Source organism: Pituophis catenifer, unplaced genomic scaffold (assembly GCF_029215685.1).
Source record: "Pituophis catenifer annectens isolate HBS135680 unplaced genomic scaffold, rPitCat1.0.hap2 SCAF_4, whole genome shotgun sequence".
Classification (NCBI taxonomy): domain Eukaryota; kingdom Metazoa; phylum Chordata; class Lepidosauria; order Squamata; family Colubridae; genus Pituophis; species Pituophis catenifer.
Genome location: NW_027256884.1, coordinates 110,820,064 through 110,837,528, shown reverse-complemented (window position 1 = coordinate 110,837,528; position 17,465 = coordinate 110,820,064). Strand labels below are relative to the sequence as shown.

Below are 17,465 nucleotides of genomic sequence, written 5' to 3'. Positions count from 1 at the left end.
CTTTTTATTTTATTTTTATAGCTTTTTTTATGTATGATGTACACTGAAGATGGCATTTAATTTTGTTGTACGAGGTGCAATAACAATAAAGTAAACTATTGAAACTATTCAGATTTGAAAATGTTCCAAAATCAAGGAACAGGTCTTCTGGTAAGAAAGAACCTATTGGGGTTCACTCATGAGCAATCATTTCTGAAAAGTATAACTATTATCACAATCTGGTTATAAGCACTCAGTTCTGAATGGCCATGCTTTAGATGGTTCTTCACCAATTTCTGACCTTAATTTGATTGCAAATTTAACTGATGAGGCTAAAATTCTGCTTTCTGTTTTCTACTCTTCTGAGAATATTTGATGTTCTACAGTCCTAATCTTATTAGCATGCTGGACATTTGAAAGTCAATTTTACTTGAAATAGGCCAAGCCCAGAGTGGAAAGTTACCAATATAATTAAACCGATCCTTTGAGACATGACACTTACTAAAATAATCTCTTCAGAAGTGCAATGTGAGAAAACAAGGCAAGAAATTTGAACATACAGATAGCATATTTATAAACAGGTAACCAAATAAGAGTACTCATAAGTAGCTCCTGCATAAGTTTTTGAAAATGCCCTTTGAAATTCACATAAAATAAGAAATCTCAATTGCGTAACAATTTAACAGATTAAGAATTTTGGATTTTTTTCAAATGTTTTCCTTTTCATGTTTAAAACACATTTGTTTCTTTCCATGTTTTAGCTTTAGCATGTTCACTACAGAATCAAACGTCTCGTCATTATGTCAACAGAAAATGAGTATGAAAAAATCTTAAAACTGCTATATTATGAAATGAATATTACTTTGACTTGTTAGTCATGTTATCTACTTTAATTTTATTATACTTAATGCAGGATTATATTGTGTTCATTAAAGATGGAGTAGAAATATGAACTTCTCTATTACATGATGGACCAAATCCAGGTATCCAAATCCAAGTTTAATGAGTAATGTGTTTATTTTTGCCACCAGTTCTCTCTTGATCAATTTTTTCCTCCATTCCACAAACTTAGTTATACAGGAAAAGTAATATTAGACCCAACGTTCACAGCATATGGTGGTCCTTATCCAGTAACTAGCCTGATCTCACACTAGCTATCTTGTTCTAGATTAGCAAAGAATAAATATGTATTGCCCCAAGCTGTGGGTCTAGACTCTCCAACACTTCTACCTGACAAAGTTCAAGGGCAACATAAAATACTATTAAAATATATAGTGCAATCCTATCTGTCTATTAATCAATCTTATTGATCAATCACTAGATCAATGAAACTCCTGTTGGATGTCTTACTGAGTTCTATAAGACTTGCTTCTAACTGCAATGTTATACTTAACTTGTAGTAAATTCCACATATTTTTGAGTAACTATGTATAAGGTTATACTATAAGACTAGGTCTGTATATCATACTAAGCCATGATGTGGTTTTATTTAATAGTGATTTAGTATAATCTATGGACCCATTCTTTGTAAACTATTATTGGCTTAGTGCTTTACATACAATGCCAATTGTGTTCAACAAATCCAGTTAAACAAACCCAAACTCAATGCAATTTGTAGGCCAAATTTTAAGTCATATATTGTAGACTGAAGAAGTCCGAAGGAGAATAGAGATTATACATACCCCAACAAGTCTCCATGTTTCACTAATAAGAGCATACTGAAGTCGGTTCAGAACAAATCCATCTATCTCTCTTGTTAATTTAACTGGTGATTGTCCTATATTCTTCATCAAAGCATAGGTTTTCTCCATTGTAGAAGGATCTGTTTTCGGATGAGGAACTAATTCAACAAGCGGCACATAATATGGTGGATTTACCTTGACATCACCATTTAAAGAGAGAGAGAAAGAAAGAAAGGATGTTAATGGATCTATTATTTAATCAGGCAGCCTTACAGTAATTTTAAAGCCAAAGGAGCACAAGGACAACATGATTTGATCATAACAAAATCATCTGGCACCCCAAAGCCTAGTTATCTTAAGATGAATATAAAGGACAACGAAGCAAACTACAGAGTAAATCTCCATGATGCAGTCTGACAATTATTTTAATAAACTTTAATCAAATGTTGTTAAACATTCCTCATTTGCTGCTCTATATATTTAAAGGTAAATGTTCCCCTCACACATATGTGCTAGTCGTTCCTGACTTTAGGGGGCAGTGCTCATCTCCGTTTCAAAGCCGAAGAGCCAGCACTGTCTGAAGACATCTCCGTGGTCATGTGCCGCCATGACTAGATGCCAAAGGCGCATTGTTACCTTCCTACCAAAGGTGGTCCCTATTTTTCTACTTGCATTTTTTACGTGCTTTCGAACTGCTAGGTTGGCAAAAGCTGGGACAAGTAACGGGAGTTCACCCCGTTACGCGGCACTAGGGATTCGAACCGCTGAACTGCTGACCTTTCGATCAACGAGTTCAGCGTCTTAGCCATTCTTTGATCATATCTCCAGGGCAGTTTGTAAAACTGTTATGACCACAGATATAATACAAGGCATCACTTTTTGTAAGTTTGCATTTCAGAATGACAGCCTTTTGAAAATTTCACATGCCACATGCAAAAATTTCATAAAATACATATAAATCTCTTTCCTTTGACTTCCCATTTAGGCTTAAAAAAAAACATATCTCCAAAATACCTTGAGATACTTACAGGATGCGCAACTATACACTGCTTCACATGCTTCAGTCCAGTGAATAATTTTGTAGGCAACAGTGTTGAGGTTGAACTAGCTAGGATAGTATCGTTATTGACTATTAGATCTAACTGAGAAAAAATCTTCTTTTTCAGATCTACATTCTCAGGTGTACACTCCTAGAATACAAAATGGGTATGTTAAAATATATAATGGGAGCTTTTGACAAATATTTCAATACAATTACAGATGCTTTTGGAACCCAAGCTATGCAGTGCTTAGAAATGTTTATTACTGTATTTTTCGGAGTATAAGAAGCACTGGAGTATAAGATGCTCCTACCTTTTTTGGTAAGGAAAAGAAGAAAAAGAAATCTCCCTCTGCCTCTGCGTTGCAGCAAACAGCCTGTTTTACTTTCATTTTCGTTTTCAGCATAGCTTGATTAGCACAAGGAAAAAAAAATCTGTTCTAGCAATTTACCTCTTTGCAGCAAGCAGCAGAGCCTTGCGCAAAACAGCTGAGAGTCGGGAGGCTGATCCAATCAACTTGTGCTAATTAGGCTGTGCTGAAGCTGAAAGGAGCTGTTTTTTCTTGCTGTTTGCTTGCAAGGAGGTAACTGCTGCGAGGCAGAGGCCAAAGGGTGGGGGCCAGTGGGTGGGCAGGACTACATTTGGTGTATAAGACACACCTAAATTTTTACCTCCTTTTAGGGGGGAAAAAGGTGCATCTTGTACTCCAAAAAATACGGTAGTTTGTCCTGTAATTTATTTCACTAGTATTGTTGACAAATTGTAATACATCCTGTTACTTTTGAAACAAAAGCCTTTGCTTTTCTCCCAATTGCTGGATCATTCTGCAAAGGAAAGATTACTTTCAAATACTTCTGTAACAAAGTCACAGGGTTGGAGAGCGGTGAGGATACTTGTACACACGAATAAATGAGTGGCATTGAGTGGTGTTTTTATGAAATTCTCCACCTGAAACCCAAAGCCATTTTTTTTTTTACAGATCTGGCGATAATCACTGAATACCTTCAGTAACTCAAGCCTGCAAAAATTATGCAAAGTCACTGAACAGGAGCATTTCCTAAGAATGTCTCTGTTGGAGAGACAACTGTATTCAATTTGTTGGATACTGAATGGAATAAAAGTCCTTGTCCTCAGGGATGGATTTACGTTCTTTTGTGAGACTGGCTCCCTGAAGAACTAAATTAAGTTCTAATCTGCTGTTAATCATGGGTTGCATAAGGCATTAAAAGCTACAAAACTGTAGAACCTATTCACAAATGGAAAAAGCACAGTTTTATCAGCTGGATCCTCACAAGGGTAAGCCTGAGCGCTTTTTAAAGGACTCTAATGTAGGCTTGCCCATTTCTTCCCCCCCCAAAAAATTTTTTATTTATTTTTTAATAAAAATTTCAAATCAATGTGTGAGCAGTGTGGCACTTGGGCATCATACAGAGGTGGGTTTCAGCAGGTTCTGACCAGTTCTGGAGAACCAGTAGCAGAAATTTTGAGTAGTTTGGAGAAGCGGTAGTAAAAATTCTGATTGACCCCACCCCCATCTATTCTCTGCCTCCCAAGTCCCATCTGACTGGGAGGAAATGGGGATTTTATAGTAACCTTTCCCTGGATTGGGGAGGGAATGGAAATTTTACAGTATCCTTCCCCTGCCACACCCACCAAGCCACGCCCACCAAGCCATGCCACGCCCACCAAGCCACACCTACAGAACCAGTAGTAAAAAAATTTGAAACCCACCACTGGCACCATACATTCCAATACAAACAAAACTGATCAAATGAAACATTATTCTTACATTTAATCGACTTATGTAATTCCCATAACAATACACATCTATAGTACATTCTATCATTATTCAATTATTCCACCTATTTCTCATTATTTTCATTTTATCAAATGAAAATATGGTACATTAATATTCCCTTTATTTCTATCACTTATTCTAGCTTTTAATCATATCACCCTATATTAAAAAGCTTTTTCTTTCTTTCCTGTCTAACGTCTAATCATGTCTGGGTGAGAGATCATGTCTCTCACCTGCCTAGGTGAGAGAGAAAGAAAAAAGAATAGAGAGAGAGAGAGAGAGAGGAAGGGAAAGACAATTCAAAGCAGCAACTGAGAAAAGGAATCATCCATCCATCATCTCTTGCCTGCTTATACTTTAATTGCTATGCTTTAAAAGAAAGAGGGGGAAAAGGAAAAGCAAGTAAAAAACAACAATAAAAAGGAAATCATCTACCCATCATCTCTTGCCCGCTTCAATATTTCAATAGTTATGATTTCTTTTTTTGACTCGCCTCCCCCATTCCTCTCTTAAGTCTACATCTATATCTATTTCTTGGATGTCCGATCTAGGTATTTCTCCCACCTCTACCCTCTTCCACTGCCTATTTTCTAAAGTTTAGGCTTCCCCATTTCTGTACTGACAAGGATTACATTTCTCATTTGTACAGAAACCCTTAATTTCAGATATCTAACTGACCTCTAAAATGTCAGTAAGGACCCTGTAACACACCTTTCAATTTTAACGGAATCTTGCCAAAACATTCCTTGTAACATCCCTAATTAGGACATATTGCTGAAATTTTTGCCTTTCACTTCTGTATTAAAACTCTATACATTAAAACTCTATACTATGAAAAAGTATGCAATTTAGAACAAATCATATACCAAAGCCATAAGGATACCATGACTCTAAAAACCACAATGAAAGCTGCATGGCTCTGAGTTATTTTTCATACATGCACCCATCCAGATGGGTCTAACCTAAATGGATTTGTTTTGGTCTTCACAAATATGTTGTGTGATGTACCTATCAAAATAATTTTACCGGTTGTAGTTTTTAGATTTGGATCTCATCTGAGTAGTTGTTCAAAATGTCTTATTAAAAGGAAAAGGTTTTAACCAATTTTAACCAAAGGTTAAAATTTATTTTAGGTACACTTAACTCCATTCCAAACTGGGTCAAAAGCAATGCAAAGAATAAGAGAATAGAAAACTATCGATTATTGATTGGAAACATGTTTCTTCTTAATATTTTCGGTGTAAGAGTTGTCACTATTTGATATCAACTAAGTATTCCAACTTGATTTCAAATAAAAGTACAATCTATATGGTGTATATCCACATAATTAAAATAATAATTAAATATTATGCAAAATTGTTACATTAAATTACAACAAGCTCTTTTAACAGAAAGTATGGGAAGAGATTTACATCTGATAAGTTTGCTTAGAACTCTTTTATAGCATTCCCTTTTAGTCTATTTCAGCCATTAACCAAGAACTGAATGTAAAAATAATCTACATAAAACAATTGTTTGAAATGAATTAATCAAGATTTCTGAACTAGGGAATAATTAAATCACTTATCTCAGTTGAATATTTTGTAGGAAATTGGATAAATAAATAATATACTCTAGTAGTAATAATTAAAAATGCATTGTCCCCCAGACAATAAACATGAAACATGATTACACTTGAAATTTAATCTTTGTTGTTAGTGGTGATGGTCATAATTGCCAAATTTATTTTTGTAAAGCTACAGAAAAATTAAAGTTTAGTGGCAAAACTTTGGCCAGGGTGATATACTAGGAACTGTATTCCTAAAACTGTTTGAGGCTAGGTAAGAAATAAATTTTATGATTAAATGATATTTTAAAAATATTGTTATATAATTTTCTGCTCCATAAATATAGCATCTGCTAAATAAAAATTACAGTTCCAATGGATAATTTTTTTTTTTAGACAACTAGAATGCATTTGGAAAAATTATTTTCACATTTTTGGGGAGTCGTGAGTTTTGAAGAACCCTGATTTTATAAAGAAAATACATTGGCCAAATGTAATGAAGCCAACAGCACCTGTTGAATCATCAATATTTCCTTAAAATAACAAGACATACGTGTTATCTTATAAAAGCTACAAGAGTATTACTGTGCTGAAGTACACTGCTTTTTGGCATGCAACATTATTTTTCATCCATCTGAAGTCATAAAGAAATTTTATCTTATTCAAACTGGCTGGTGATCCTGTGGATTATTTCATTCTTTGTCTTCCGAGTAGTAAAAGGTTTGCTTTATTGGCTCCAATTGTCTGCTTTGCAGAAGCCAGAGACAAATACTGCGTGTAAGATGTTTACTCTAGTTCTGTCTGGCACACAATTACCTTGATTTTAGGGCTTAATCTTTAAGGGGTAACGAGGGAAAGGTCATATACTCTGAAGTATAAATTTTTCCATGGAATTATAAAATAACTTTTTAATAAGGTTAATTCTTTAACCTTATTTACACTCTGAAGAATTTTTTTTTCTCTTTTGTGTGTAATAATTCCACAGAGTTCCTTTTATTTAACTTGAGATTTTCTGTTCTTTGGTTTTCAAAAGTAAGGGTAGGTGTAATAGATTTTAGAAATAGAAATTTGCATTTGCTTTCATTTTCACTGTTATATTAAATGAGTTCATCTATTTCCTAGTGTACAATTCTCAAACAGCATTCAAATATTTGAGGGAGGACCTTCGATTCTGCCTGCCATTAGGGCTCTGGTTTTGGGTTAGTGGGTTTTATAAATCTATTAATAAATCCATCCAACTGGCTTGTTTAGCAAATCACAATCCAATGTCAGCTTCATGTGATTTGTGAATCTAGCCTCTGACTGAAAGGGGTGGGGGGCAGGGATGGGTTCTACTTACCTTTACTACCGGTTCGCAATGGGAGAGTGCACATGTGCAGATCATCAATTATGACATCCGGGCGGGTGGGCGGAGCCTCCTGTCTCTTTTACTACTGATTCTAAAGAACCAGACAGAACCGGGAGCAACCCACCACTGGGGGGAGGGGGGAAGCAAGATATTCATATTCAAGATATTCAGCACAAATTATTACCAAATAGTGATTCTCAGTCTTTAAAGAGATATTTGTACTATTGTGAGGTCTTTCCCCCATGTCACAGAAGCTTGACAATGCTGCATACAGCATACTGATATAGGAATGTGAGCCTAGTGTCAAATGTGCAAGAGAGAGGATTAATTCGCTACATCCATGTGTAGTGAATGCTTGAGAGAGCTTGGCTCTCGCCGTCCTTCCGCCTGCATGCCGCCCGGTTGCCCTGCGCCTTGGGTCGGGGATGCGCCAGTCCCTGGCTCTGGCCTTCTCTGGGGCCTCTGCCTGCATACCACCCACTTGCCCTTTGCCTTGGGTCGGGGGACGTACCAGCCGCCGGTCTTTGCCTGCGCAAGAATCCTGCAGCCGCCAGTCTTTGCTGGCACGAGAATCCTCCAGCTGCTGGTCTTTGCCGGTGTGAGAAGCCTGCAGTTCCCAGTCTTTTTCAGTGTGAGAAGCCTCCAGCTGCTGCACACGGCTTGGCTACGGCTGGCAAAGAGGCAGCTGCTGCAGGCCCTTTGCGCCAGCAAAAAGCGGAGGCTGCAGGATTCTCGCACTGAAAAAAGTGGCAGCTGCAGGATTCTCACGCTGAAAAAGAGCGGCTGCAGGTTTCTCATACTGAAAAAGACCGCTGGTGGCTGCAGGCCAGTGTCTCAGAGCAGGATTGTGTGCTCAGCTACACCAACAAAGGCCGGAAGTAGCCGCCTGCCGTTTCCTGCTGCAAAACCCTTTTTAAAATCCTGACTGTCGGGCAGCAAGACCCAGCAAGAGATGAGGCATCGGAGAATCATTGTTGCTGATGCTGCACAAAAGTAAGTCTAAGGCTCCGGCCACCGCCGCTTCGGCCCACCTGTGCTGCCCCACCTTGCAGTGAGTGACATCGAGTTGGGCAAGCCCACTCAGTCACATGAGCCCTCCCCCCAGCTGCGCCCATCTGGTCTTTAGGATGAACCAGTTGTTAAATTAGTTGGAGCCCACCACTGAAGAATGCCTATGGTAGCCTTCCTCAACTAAGAGCACCCTAGCTGTCCTGAGATTACAATCCCCATCCTACCTAGGCAGCTTGGCCAGAATTAACTAAGGATGAGGACCAGAGAGGAGAGGTTGACCTAAAGCAGTGATGGCTAACCTTTTCTGCATGCGCGTGCCCAAACCCCCAAAATGCAATGCGCGTGCAGCCCTGTGCATGTGCCCCACTCCCCATGCATGTGCATACGGCCCCCACATGCACTGTTGCCCACGCATGTGCATGTGGCCTCCCTGCACACCCCTGCCCCCCATGCATGTGTGCATCCCCCCTGACCATGCACATGCGCAGCAGAGACCCAGAGACTAGCTGGCCAGTGGGAGGCGCATGCACAGGCATGGCAGAGCTGAACTGGAGCAACAGCTCATGTGCCCACAGAGAGGGCACTGTGTGCCACTGTCACCTCTGGCACGCATGCCATGGGTTTGCCATCACAGACCTAAAGTATATTGAACTTCAGAAATGTGTCTCATTTAATGACTGTTCATAGGATCCATTGGTTTCTTATTACAGAAAGACAAATAGCAGGTTTATTTCATTGGTTCATGCTGGATTATTGCAGTAATCCATTGGCTGGATCACTAAATGATTTTGTCATTTTTTTCTCATGAAATCCTATTAATAAGTAGCTTGGACATATATAAGGTGTCTTTGTGAAAAGAAGGGGAAAGGAAAGAGAAGACTATATAAATCAAGTCGCTGATATTTTGCTATGGTCTAGAAAAATCTCTCTCTCCCCCCCCCCTCTCTCTCTCTCTCACACACACACACACACACACACTAAGTTACAAGTGTGTAACAAGTCTTAAAATTAAGCCACGGCTCTATTCCTAAAAAGTATTCCAAAAGAAAGTGAGAATTGTCACTTGTTGAATAACCTTGCAATCATTTTCTCAATACCTTTAGCGCATTGCCCCCTCTAGTGGCACATGTCCTCAATACAGCTGTCAAGGATAATTATTTATCTATTTTTTTTAATAGCTACCTGTCTCAAATATATAATGCTGGGTGGTTTACAATATGGAAAATATATACATATATTAAAAAAAATAAACCATGCAGCAGCCAGAAAAATCATAAAATACAGCCATGAATACAGCCAGGAGAGAGTTCTATCGCACAAAATCTGGCTCTGGCACAAAATCAAGTCTTCAAAGTATTACAAAGAGTCAGCAGGGTTGGAAGCAATCTGATTTTTGGAGGGATGATGCTCACTTTTAGAGAGAAATTTTAAGTAAAGATGGTCCTGACCTTGCTGGTCTTTTGTGAAGGCCCTAAAGGCCTGGCTCTGGGTCCCCCGAGTGTGTGAACGGACTTGTTTTGGGTTGCGTTAGTGATTATGAGAATTATATTTTCTTGGCTGCTATCTATTTTAATGTTTTTATTTCTATTGTTATTTTTATTTAAATTAATTTTGTTCATCACACAGAATTACTTGTTTAGTTGGGCAAGTGTACAATTTGAATGAATGAATGTTTGAATGAATGAATGAATGAATTTGGCAAACATCTATTCAACCAAGGTATGTATATGCCTACTTTAGGACTGTGCTTTAAATTTTGCTTTGCTTTGGTTTAATAGCCTAAACTTTTCTTTACTGTATTTTGAGTGAAAGGTTCTATATTTTATGACCATCACAATTTACCACCATGCTGGGCAGGCTCCATTAAGCCGAGGACTATCTTTAACTGAAACAGTTCAAATGAACGGAATAGTTATTGATGTTTTGTAATATATACAAAAGGTAGATTAACTCACAAAGTCTCTTTCGTGGGAATTCCACTGGATCATCATGGACTCACCTGAACATAAATGGCACCTTTGACAGCTTCTTTTAAATCTGTGCAGCCACTAATGAGAGTGATCTGCCGGTCAGCTTTGAGGGAGCCTTTCAGCATTCCAGCTGTTTCGAGTTCTTTCATTTGTTCGCTATTTGGAACATAAAGTGAACATTGGGATTATTCTTTAAAAGCACTTCCAGGGATATATTGGGTTTAAGCACATGTTAAATGCTTCATTGATATCAGTATCAAATTCCAACTTTTGTAGATCACTATGGCTACCTCCATATAAAAAGGTATAAGGCAGTTTGTACTGCAGCCTTTCTCAACACAGCATCGTTCAGTTGTGTAGGATACAACTTCCAGCATTCCCAGTCACCATGGAAATAAATTTAAAACTTGAAGAAAGTGTGAGATAACTGATGATAGCCAGTTTCAAAAATCCCTTGTAAACCTGGAAACGTCAAATAAGCTTTATTAAAAGAAATTCACGTTTTTTTCTAGTAGATCTGCATGAATCTCCCTATTATCAATCAATGGGATCCACTGGAATGCCTGCTGGAAGTATGATACCAGATTGCCAACTAGTAAATTGCTGAGGTCAAAGTCAAGTGTTTGATGGGGGAAAAAAATCTAAGGAGGATGGTCATTGAAGTTTCTAGACAAGTAGACAGCATATATCTGAACCTTTTTATTTCTGCATAAATTTTCTAAGTAAAATCTGCTGCTATTTCCCCTAAAATGGGGAATTGTTTTCCTGTTTTGTTTTGTGCAAAATATAGTAGCATTTGCAACAACTAACCAGCAGATGGCCCTCAAACATACCTGCAGTAGATGAAGACTTACAGTATAAATTTAAACACCATTTGTAACTGGAAAAGGTAATTAACAGCATAACCAACATTATCCCTTATTTATTTTAAAATATATTGAAATTAAATTTCAAGATTGTTTTCCACTTCCTCTTGGAAACTTTCAAGTTTTTCAAGATCTGTTCACAAAATATTTTCTTTTCATTTTGACTGCAGCATTTTTTAATCCGCATAAAATAAAAAAAAATGCATTAATAACTAATTTGTTTGTTTGTTTGTCAAACATGTACAAGATGACAAGTATAGGTATGAACATAAATCTAAACAAAGGAAGTAAATACAAATAAATGGGGACAGTAAGACAGGGACGGTAAACACGGTGGTATGCTTATGCACACCCCCTTTACGGACCACTTAAGAAGGGAATGAGGTCCATGGTAAACTGTTTGAAGTTGAAACTGTGAGGATTTGAGGCTGTAACAATGGAGTTGGGTAGAGCATTTCAGGCATTGATCACTCTGTTGCTGAAACTGTATTTCCTGCAATCGGGTTTGAAGCAGTTTACCTTGAGTTTGTATCGATTGTTTGCCTGTGTACTATTGTGGTTAAAACTGAAGAAGTCGTTGATAGGCAAGACGTTGTAGCAGACAATTTTGTGTTACTATGCTTAAATCGGACCTTAGGTGGCGCAATTATTGAAGGAACAAACAGTACACAATCTCAACCACATTTCTATTCTGTTGCAAGTACAACTTCCAAGATACTGTCTCCAGCTATAAACAGAACAGCGAATCATTCCAGCCCCCAATTTCTCAAAATTTATGAAATTAATACTAAGTAGGCTTAAGTGAGATGGCAAGTCTTAGGAAAGAGAGAGGGAGGGAGCTTTAAGGAAATGAACTGTTCCATAGCTTCCCAGTCATTGATCTAAACCCAGCTGGGGTGTTGCATTTAAAGCAGGGGTATCAAACTTGCGGCCCGCCCATGGGCCGGATATGTCACACTCTGGCCACGCCCATGCCCGGTTTAGCGAAGGGAGAAAAGTCACGATACATCACATGACAACGCTGTGACGACGCAAGTTTGACAGCCCTGATTTAAAGTTTTTATTGCTTCAAATAACCCTGCATGATTAAACAGAGCAAGTTCAAGGCATATTTTTCTTCAGTTTGAAGAATTAACAATCAGGATTGTTAACAATCAGGATAATTCTTCAGGAATTAACAATCTGAGTTAACCTTTATGCATCAATTGTTGACAAATTTTGGAAAGCCAACAAATGTCAGGCATCTTGAGGAGAGCAAATATTACCTCTTTTCAAAAAGGGGAAAGGACAATCCAATCAATATAACAGTGATACTTGGGAGACTAAACGTATCTCATTTTTTAGTTGAATAGCTTCCTTGATAGATTGTGAGAATGCTGTGAATATAATTTCACTTAAGCAAAGAATCTGATGAAGTAGCCCATGAGATTAATTCCCACGGTAGTTGTGTGAGCTAAATGTACGACAACTTGATGGAAACGTAACTGGTTTGAAAATCACGTCCCATTTGCAAGCAGACAAAGCTTTGTTTCCTTCTGGCCGAAAAGTGCACGACGGACCCAGGGGGAGGCAGATGCATAGAGGGGGAGGCAGGCAATCCCAATGCTCCGCCCACTCTACCCCATTGTCTCTCGGCTTGCCGCAGCCGTGCCGGTGGCCGTGTGGGGTGTTGAGATCGCCTGCCTCCCCTCTCCCCTGTGCCTCTGCCTCGGCCACCATGCAAGCCTCTTGCGAACCTCCCGTGAACCAGGCAGTCACACAGTACGTCTGGATCACCCGTCTCCACCACCACCACGCCTCTGTGCTCAGACTTATCTGCGCTGCGCCAAGGGGCCAGCGGGCTGCAGTCCCTGCCAGACAGTTGGCCCCTGCGCTGCCTCTTGGGTTGGCCACGCCTAACCCTTGGGCTTATTTTGGGGGTAGGGCTTATATTAGACCCACCCAAAAAAATAGGCTACGGCTTATTTTCAGTGTGTATCTTATTTTCATGGAAATACAGTATAACAAAAACACCAGCAATGAAGATAATGAGATCATTCCTTTTCATCTAGTAATCCTATGCTTTGAAAAATGAGACTTCTCTCAAGTATTTTGTTTCAGAATATGATATGCCAAACAATACATACTAGAGTAAATACAAAAGAGACATCATGTGCAAGTAGCTTATCTCCATGGCCACAAGGACTATAAATCAGGTTTTTTACATTTCATTCTTGGTTGAGATTCTCAGGTAATGTTGAAATTGAACCTTGTTAATCTTAATGCAAATCAGAGATCAAACTAAGATTCCTGTTTGAGAAAATGTCTGTTCTTTGGAAGATTTAAAAACCTTTGAGAAATTTTATAGGAGACTTACAAAGTTTTAACATGTTCATCTGGAATCACTGAATCAATGAAAGCTAACATTTTTAAAAATATATAATTATATATCCTGAGAAACTCTAATTGTAGGAATAATATTTGCTATATTCTGAATCATTCTGTTTTATAGAATTTAATAATTCTGTAATAATTCAGTATCTTAAACATACAAGGATCAATTTCAAATTTAACAACTACAAAATCTTTGTTAAACTGAAAGTTGATCTCTTTCTGCTTTAGAGATTTAAATTTATGCTTTAGAAATTTCTGAAAACAATAATGTAATGAGATAACTACATAATGTACATTGCAGTTTATTAGCTGATCAACCAAAGAGCAAAGTTTTAAAAATAATGATGTCTATCTAGATCAGGTATGATAAGGCACTGGGAAGAAAGAAGTATACACTTTTGTGACACAGTTCTCTGTTGTTGTATATTCATTAAGTTCAAGTCATTTAACATTCAGATTTTGTGAATTCAAATTATTTACTTCAAAAACCACTGGAGACAATTAAAATGTTATAATTTGATATTTATTTATTTATTTATTTATTTATTTATTTATTTATTTATTTATTCAATTTATATGCCGCCCCTTTCCGAAGACCTAGGGCGGCTCACAATAGACTCAAAAAAACACTATAAAAACACTTAAAAATTAAAAACATTAAAGACATTAAAACCCATTCACACCATTGATGGCCAGATCTCGTCAGATCGCAAAGCGAGATCAACAGCCCCAGACCTGCCGGAAAAGCCAGGTCTTCACCACTTTTCGGAAGGCCAATAGGGTGGGGATGATCCGGACCTCAGGAGGTAACTGGTTCCAGAGAGCTGGGGCAGCCACAGAGAAGGCCTTCCCCTGCGGGCCCGCTAGCCGGCATTGTTTAGCTGATGGGAGCTGGAGGAGACCAACTCTGTGGGATCTTACCTGTCGCTGGGAGCTTTGCGGTAGAAGGCGGTCTCGAAGATAACCTGGCCCTGAGCCATGTAGGGCTTTAAAGGTAATAACCAACACCTTGAATTGTGACTGGTCTTGACAGGGCATTGGTTTTTGTTTTTATTTTTTGTAAAAATTTAGTTGTTTTCCCAGTTAAAGGTTGTTCATGCATTTGGAAGATTTAGAGATAGAAGTTTGAGTTCAATTCTTTATGTAAAAAAGAGATAATCTGGAATAAACCCAATCTAAAAATCTCTGGTGAATTTTTGTTATTACTTGGGCAAAAATGGTACTTATCTTACTGTTAATGTTTTGACAATAAAACATTTGAGGAACTTGAAGATAAATTTGGACTTCTAAAACTGGATGATAGTTATATTTTAAATTAAAAGGCTTTTGATTTCTTATTATATCCTTGATGTGCCAACAATTTTTGAAACTCTCAAATTCTTTTCAGTATCTCTTATATAATTCAATAGAGGATTAAGGGAGGGATGTCAATGTTTTATATTAAAGATGCAAAATATTTTACACAAATATTTTATCATATGGGCCTGCTTTATGATTTTCTAATTTTGGTCTAATATTCGCATTATTCTTGATGAGACTTGAGGAGAAAATTAGGATCAAAATGTTAATGTTTACAATACCTTATCTGGACTTAGAGAAAGTTAGATGACTTACCCAATTTTTTTCAAGCTTTTTGTAACCTGTGCTTCCACAGTATCATAAAGCTTTACTTGAAAACCACCAGATGCAAAAACCATGGCCCAGCTGCTCCCAATGAGTCCACTAAGGAAGAAATCAAAAGAAAAGGTCAGTGTGCATTTTTATGGTTGTTAGCAAGGACACTGTCAAACAGAGCTGATGGAAATTGGTTCTAGATTTTCAATTTGAGTATTTCCTTGAAGGCAACAGCAATTTAAATATGGAACACATTATTTCTCACACACATTAACTGATTGTTCAGATCCAGTAGTGGAAGTTCAAAATCTGCCTTGAAGAAGAAAAAACAGGACAGACATGTAACAAAGAGATCAGCTCACACTCAAGCTCTGAGATGGCCATTCATCACTTATAGCAGCTTCTAGAGTTACTTCTTTATTTCTTCTTTATTTATTTGTATCCTGCCTTTATTATTTTTATAAATAACTGAAGATAGCAAAAATATCTAAAACTACTTCCGTTTTCTATTTTATGCACAATAATGACCTTTGAGGTGGATTGGGCTGAGAGAGTGAGAATGAATAGCTGATCCAAAGTCACCTAGCTGGCTTTCATGTCTAAGGTGGGACTAGAACTCATGGTCGCCTGGTTTCTAGACTGATGCCTTAACCACTAGGCCAAACCAAACTTTTGTAACTGGATAACCAGACAAGTGACATATAAATTTAAATAAAATTATATTCAACTACCCCGTTTCTCCAAAAATAAGACATCCCCTGATAATAAGCCCAATCAGGCTTTTGAGCACATGGCAATAAGGCCAAGCGCTTATTTCAGGGTTCAAAAAAATATAAGACAGGATCTTATTTTCAGGGAAACACAGTATTATATTCCACTATTCTAATATAACTGTGCTGATATAACAGTACTGATTTTATATCAGTTCAAAAATGGTTAGCTGATTCTAGAAGACACATTGAACTAGTAATGTGGAAATAGACATAAAAAAACACCACTAGGCAAATGGTCTTGTACCAGAGACACATGAATATCATCTTAAAGACCTGTGTTCTGACAGACGAGCACAACTCAAAATGCACTGACGATTATCCTCGAATGGTGACGAAATGTTTGCAACCAAATTGCCAAGCTCGGAGCTCAAACCAACAGCCCAACTATTTATTTATTTATTTATTTTGTCAAGCATGTATAACAGATATAAGTATAAACATGATTATGAATACAGGAAATGGATACGAATAACTGGGGACAGTAGGACAGGGACCGTAGGCACGTTGGTGCGCTTATGCATGTCCCTTACCAACTATCAACCCAAGCTACTAATATTCAAACACACTGCAATATCATCTTATGTTTTGACATTCTGTGAAAGGCTAATTCTGCAAATTAGAGTCCAAAACCATTACTGAAGAGAAATCCTCCACAAATATTATTAGTGAGAAACACTTTTATGCACTCCCAACCCACACATATGGCATCCGTATAATTTGGATATTTTAAATAATTATTGAAAATATGAATTTCCTTTTATCAAGTCAGGACAACTATCTGGCAGAATCTGGCAGAAACTATTCACTTTCCTAGGCTTTTTCCCAATCCTGCATTAATAAATATTCAAACAAAGAATGCCATATCTGAACATAAAATAAGGTGCAAGCAAGTATGTATTCCACTGCTAGTGGCATAGGAGTTTCTACACTAGTCATTATTTTTTGCTACTAGAATACTACTGGAATACAATATTACATTTAGACTCTGTTTCAACTCCTACCCTCAAAACGACGCTATAGAGCACTGCACACCAGAATAACTAGACACAAGAACAGCTTTTTCCCGAATGCCATCACTCTGCTAAACAAATAATTCCCTCAACGCTGTCAAACTATTTACTAAGTCTGCACTACTATTAATCTTCTCATCGTTCCCACCACCCATCTCCTTCCACTTTTGACTGTATGACTGTAATTTTGTTGCTTGTATTCTTACGATTTATATTGGTATTGTTTCCTGATTGCTTATTTGTACCCTATGACTATCATTAAGTGTTGTACCTTATGATTTTTGATGAACATATATTTTCTTTTTATGTACACTGAGAGCATACGCACCAAGACAAATTCCTTGTGTGTCCAATCACACTTGGTCAATAAAAAATTCTATTCTATTCTATTCTCTTTTTTGACAGTCCTTTATAGAGTATTTAAAAAGCATAATACATATTCTATGAAATTCAAT

At 37.6% G+C, this 17,465-nt stretch overlaps 1 protein-coding gene across 1 annotated transcript in view; it reads right to left on the bottom strand.

Annotated features, from left to right (window-relative positions):
• CRYL1 (crystallin lambda 1) overlaps positions 1-17,465 on the bottom strand; it is a 48,802-nt gene that overhangs the window by 23,848 nt on the left and 7,489 nt on the right. Inside the window, exons 2-5 of the mRNA XM_070942843.1 lie at positions 15,228-15,335; positions 10,404-10,530; positions 2,690-2,851; positions 1,662-1,856 (exon numbers count right to left, since the gene is read on the bottom strand). Coding sequence (XP_070798944.1) covers positions 1,662-1,856; positions 2,690-2,851; positions 10,404-10,530; positions 15,228-15,335 — 592 coding nt within the window. The remainder of the gene's footprint in view (positions 1-1,661; positions 1,857-2,689; positions 2,852-10,403; positions 10,531-15,227; positions 15,336-17,465) is intronic.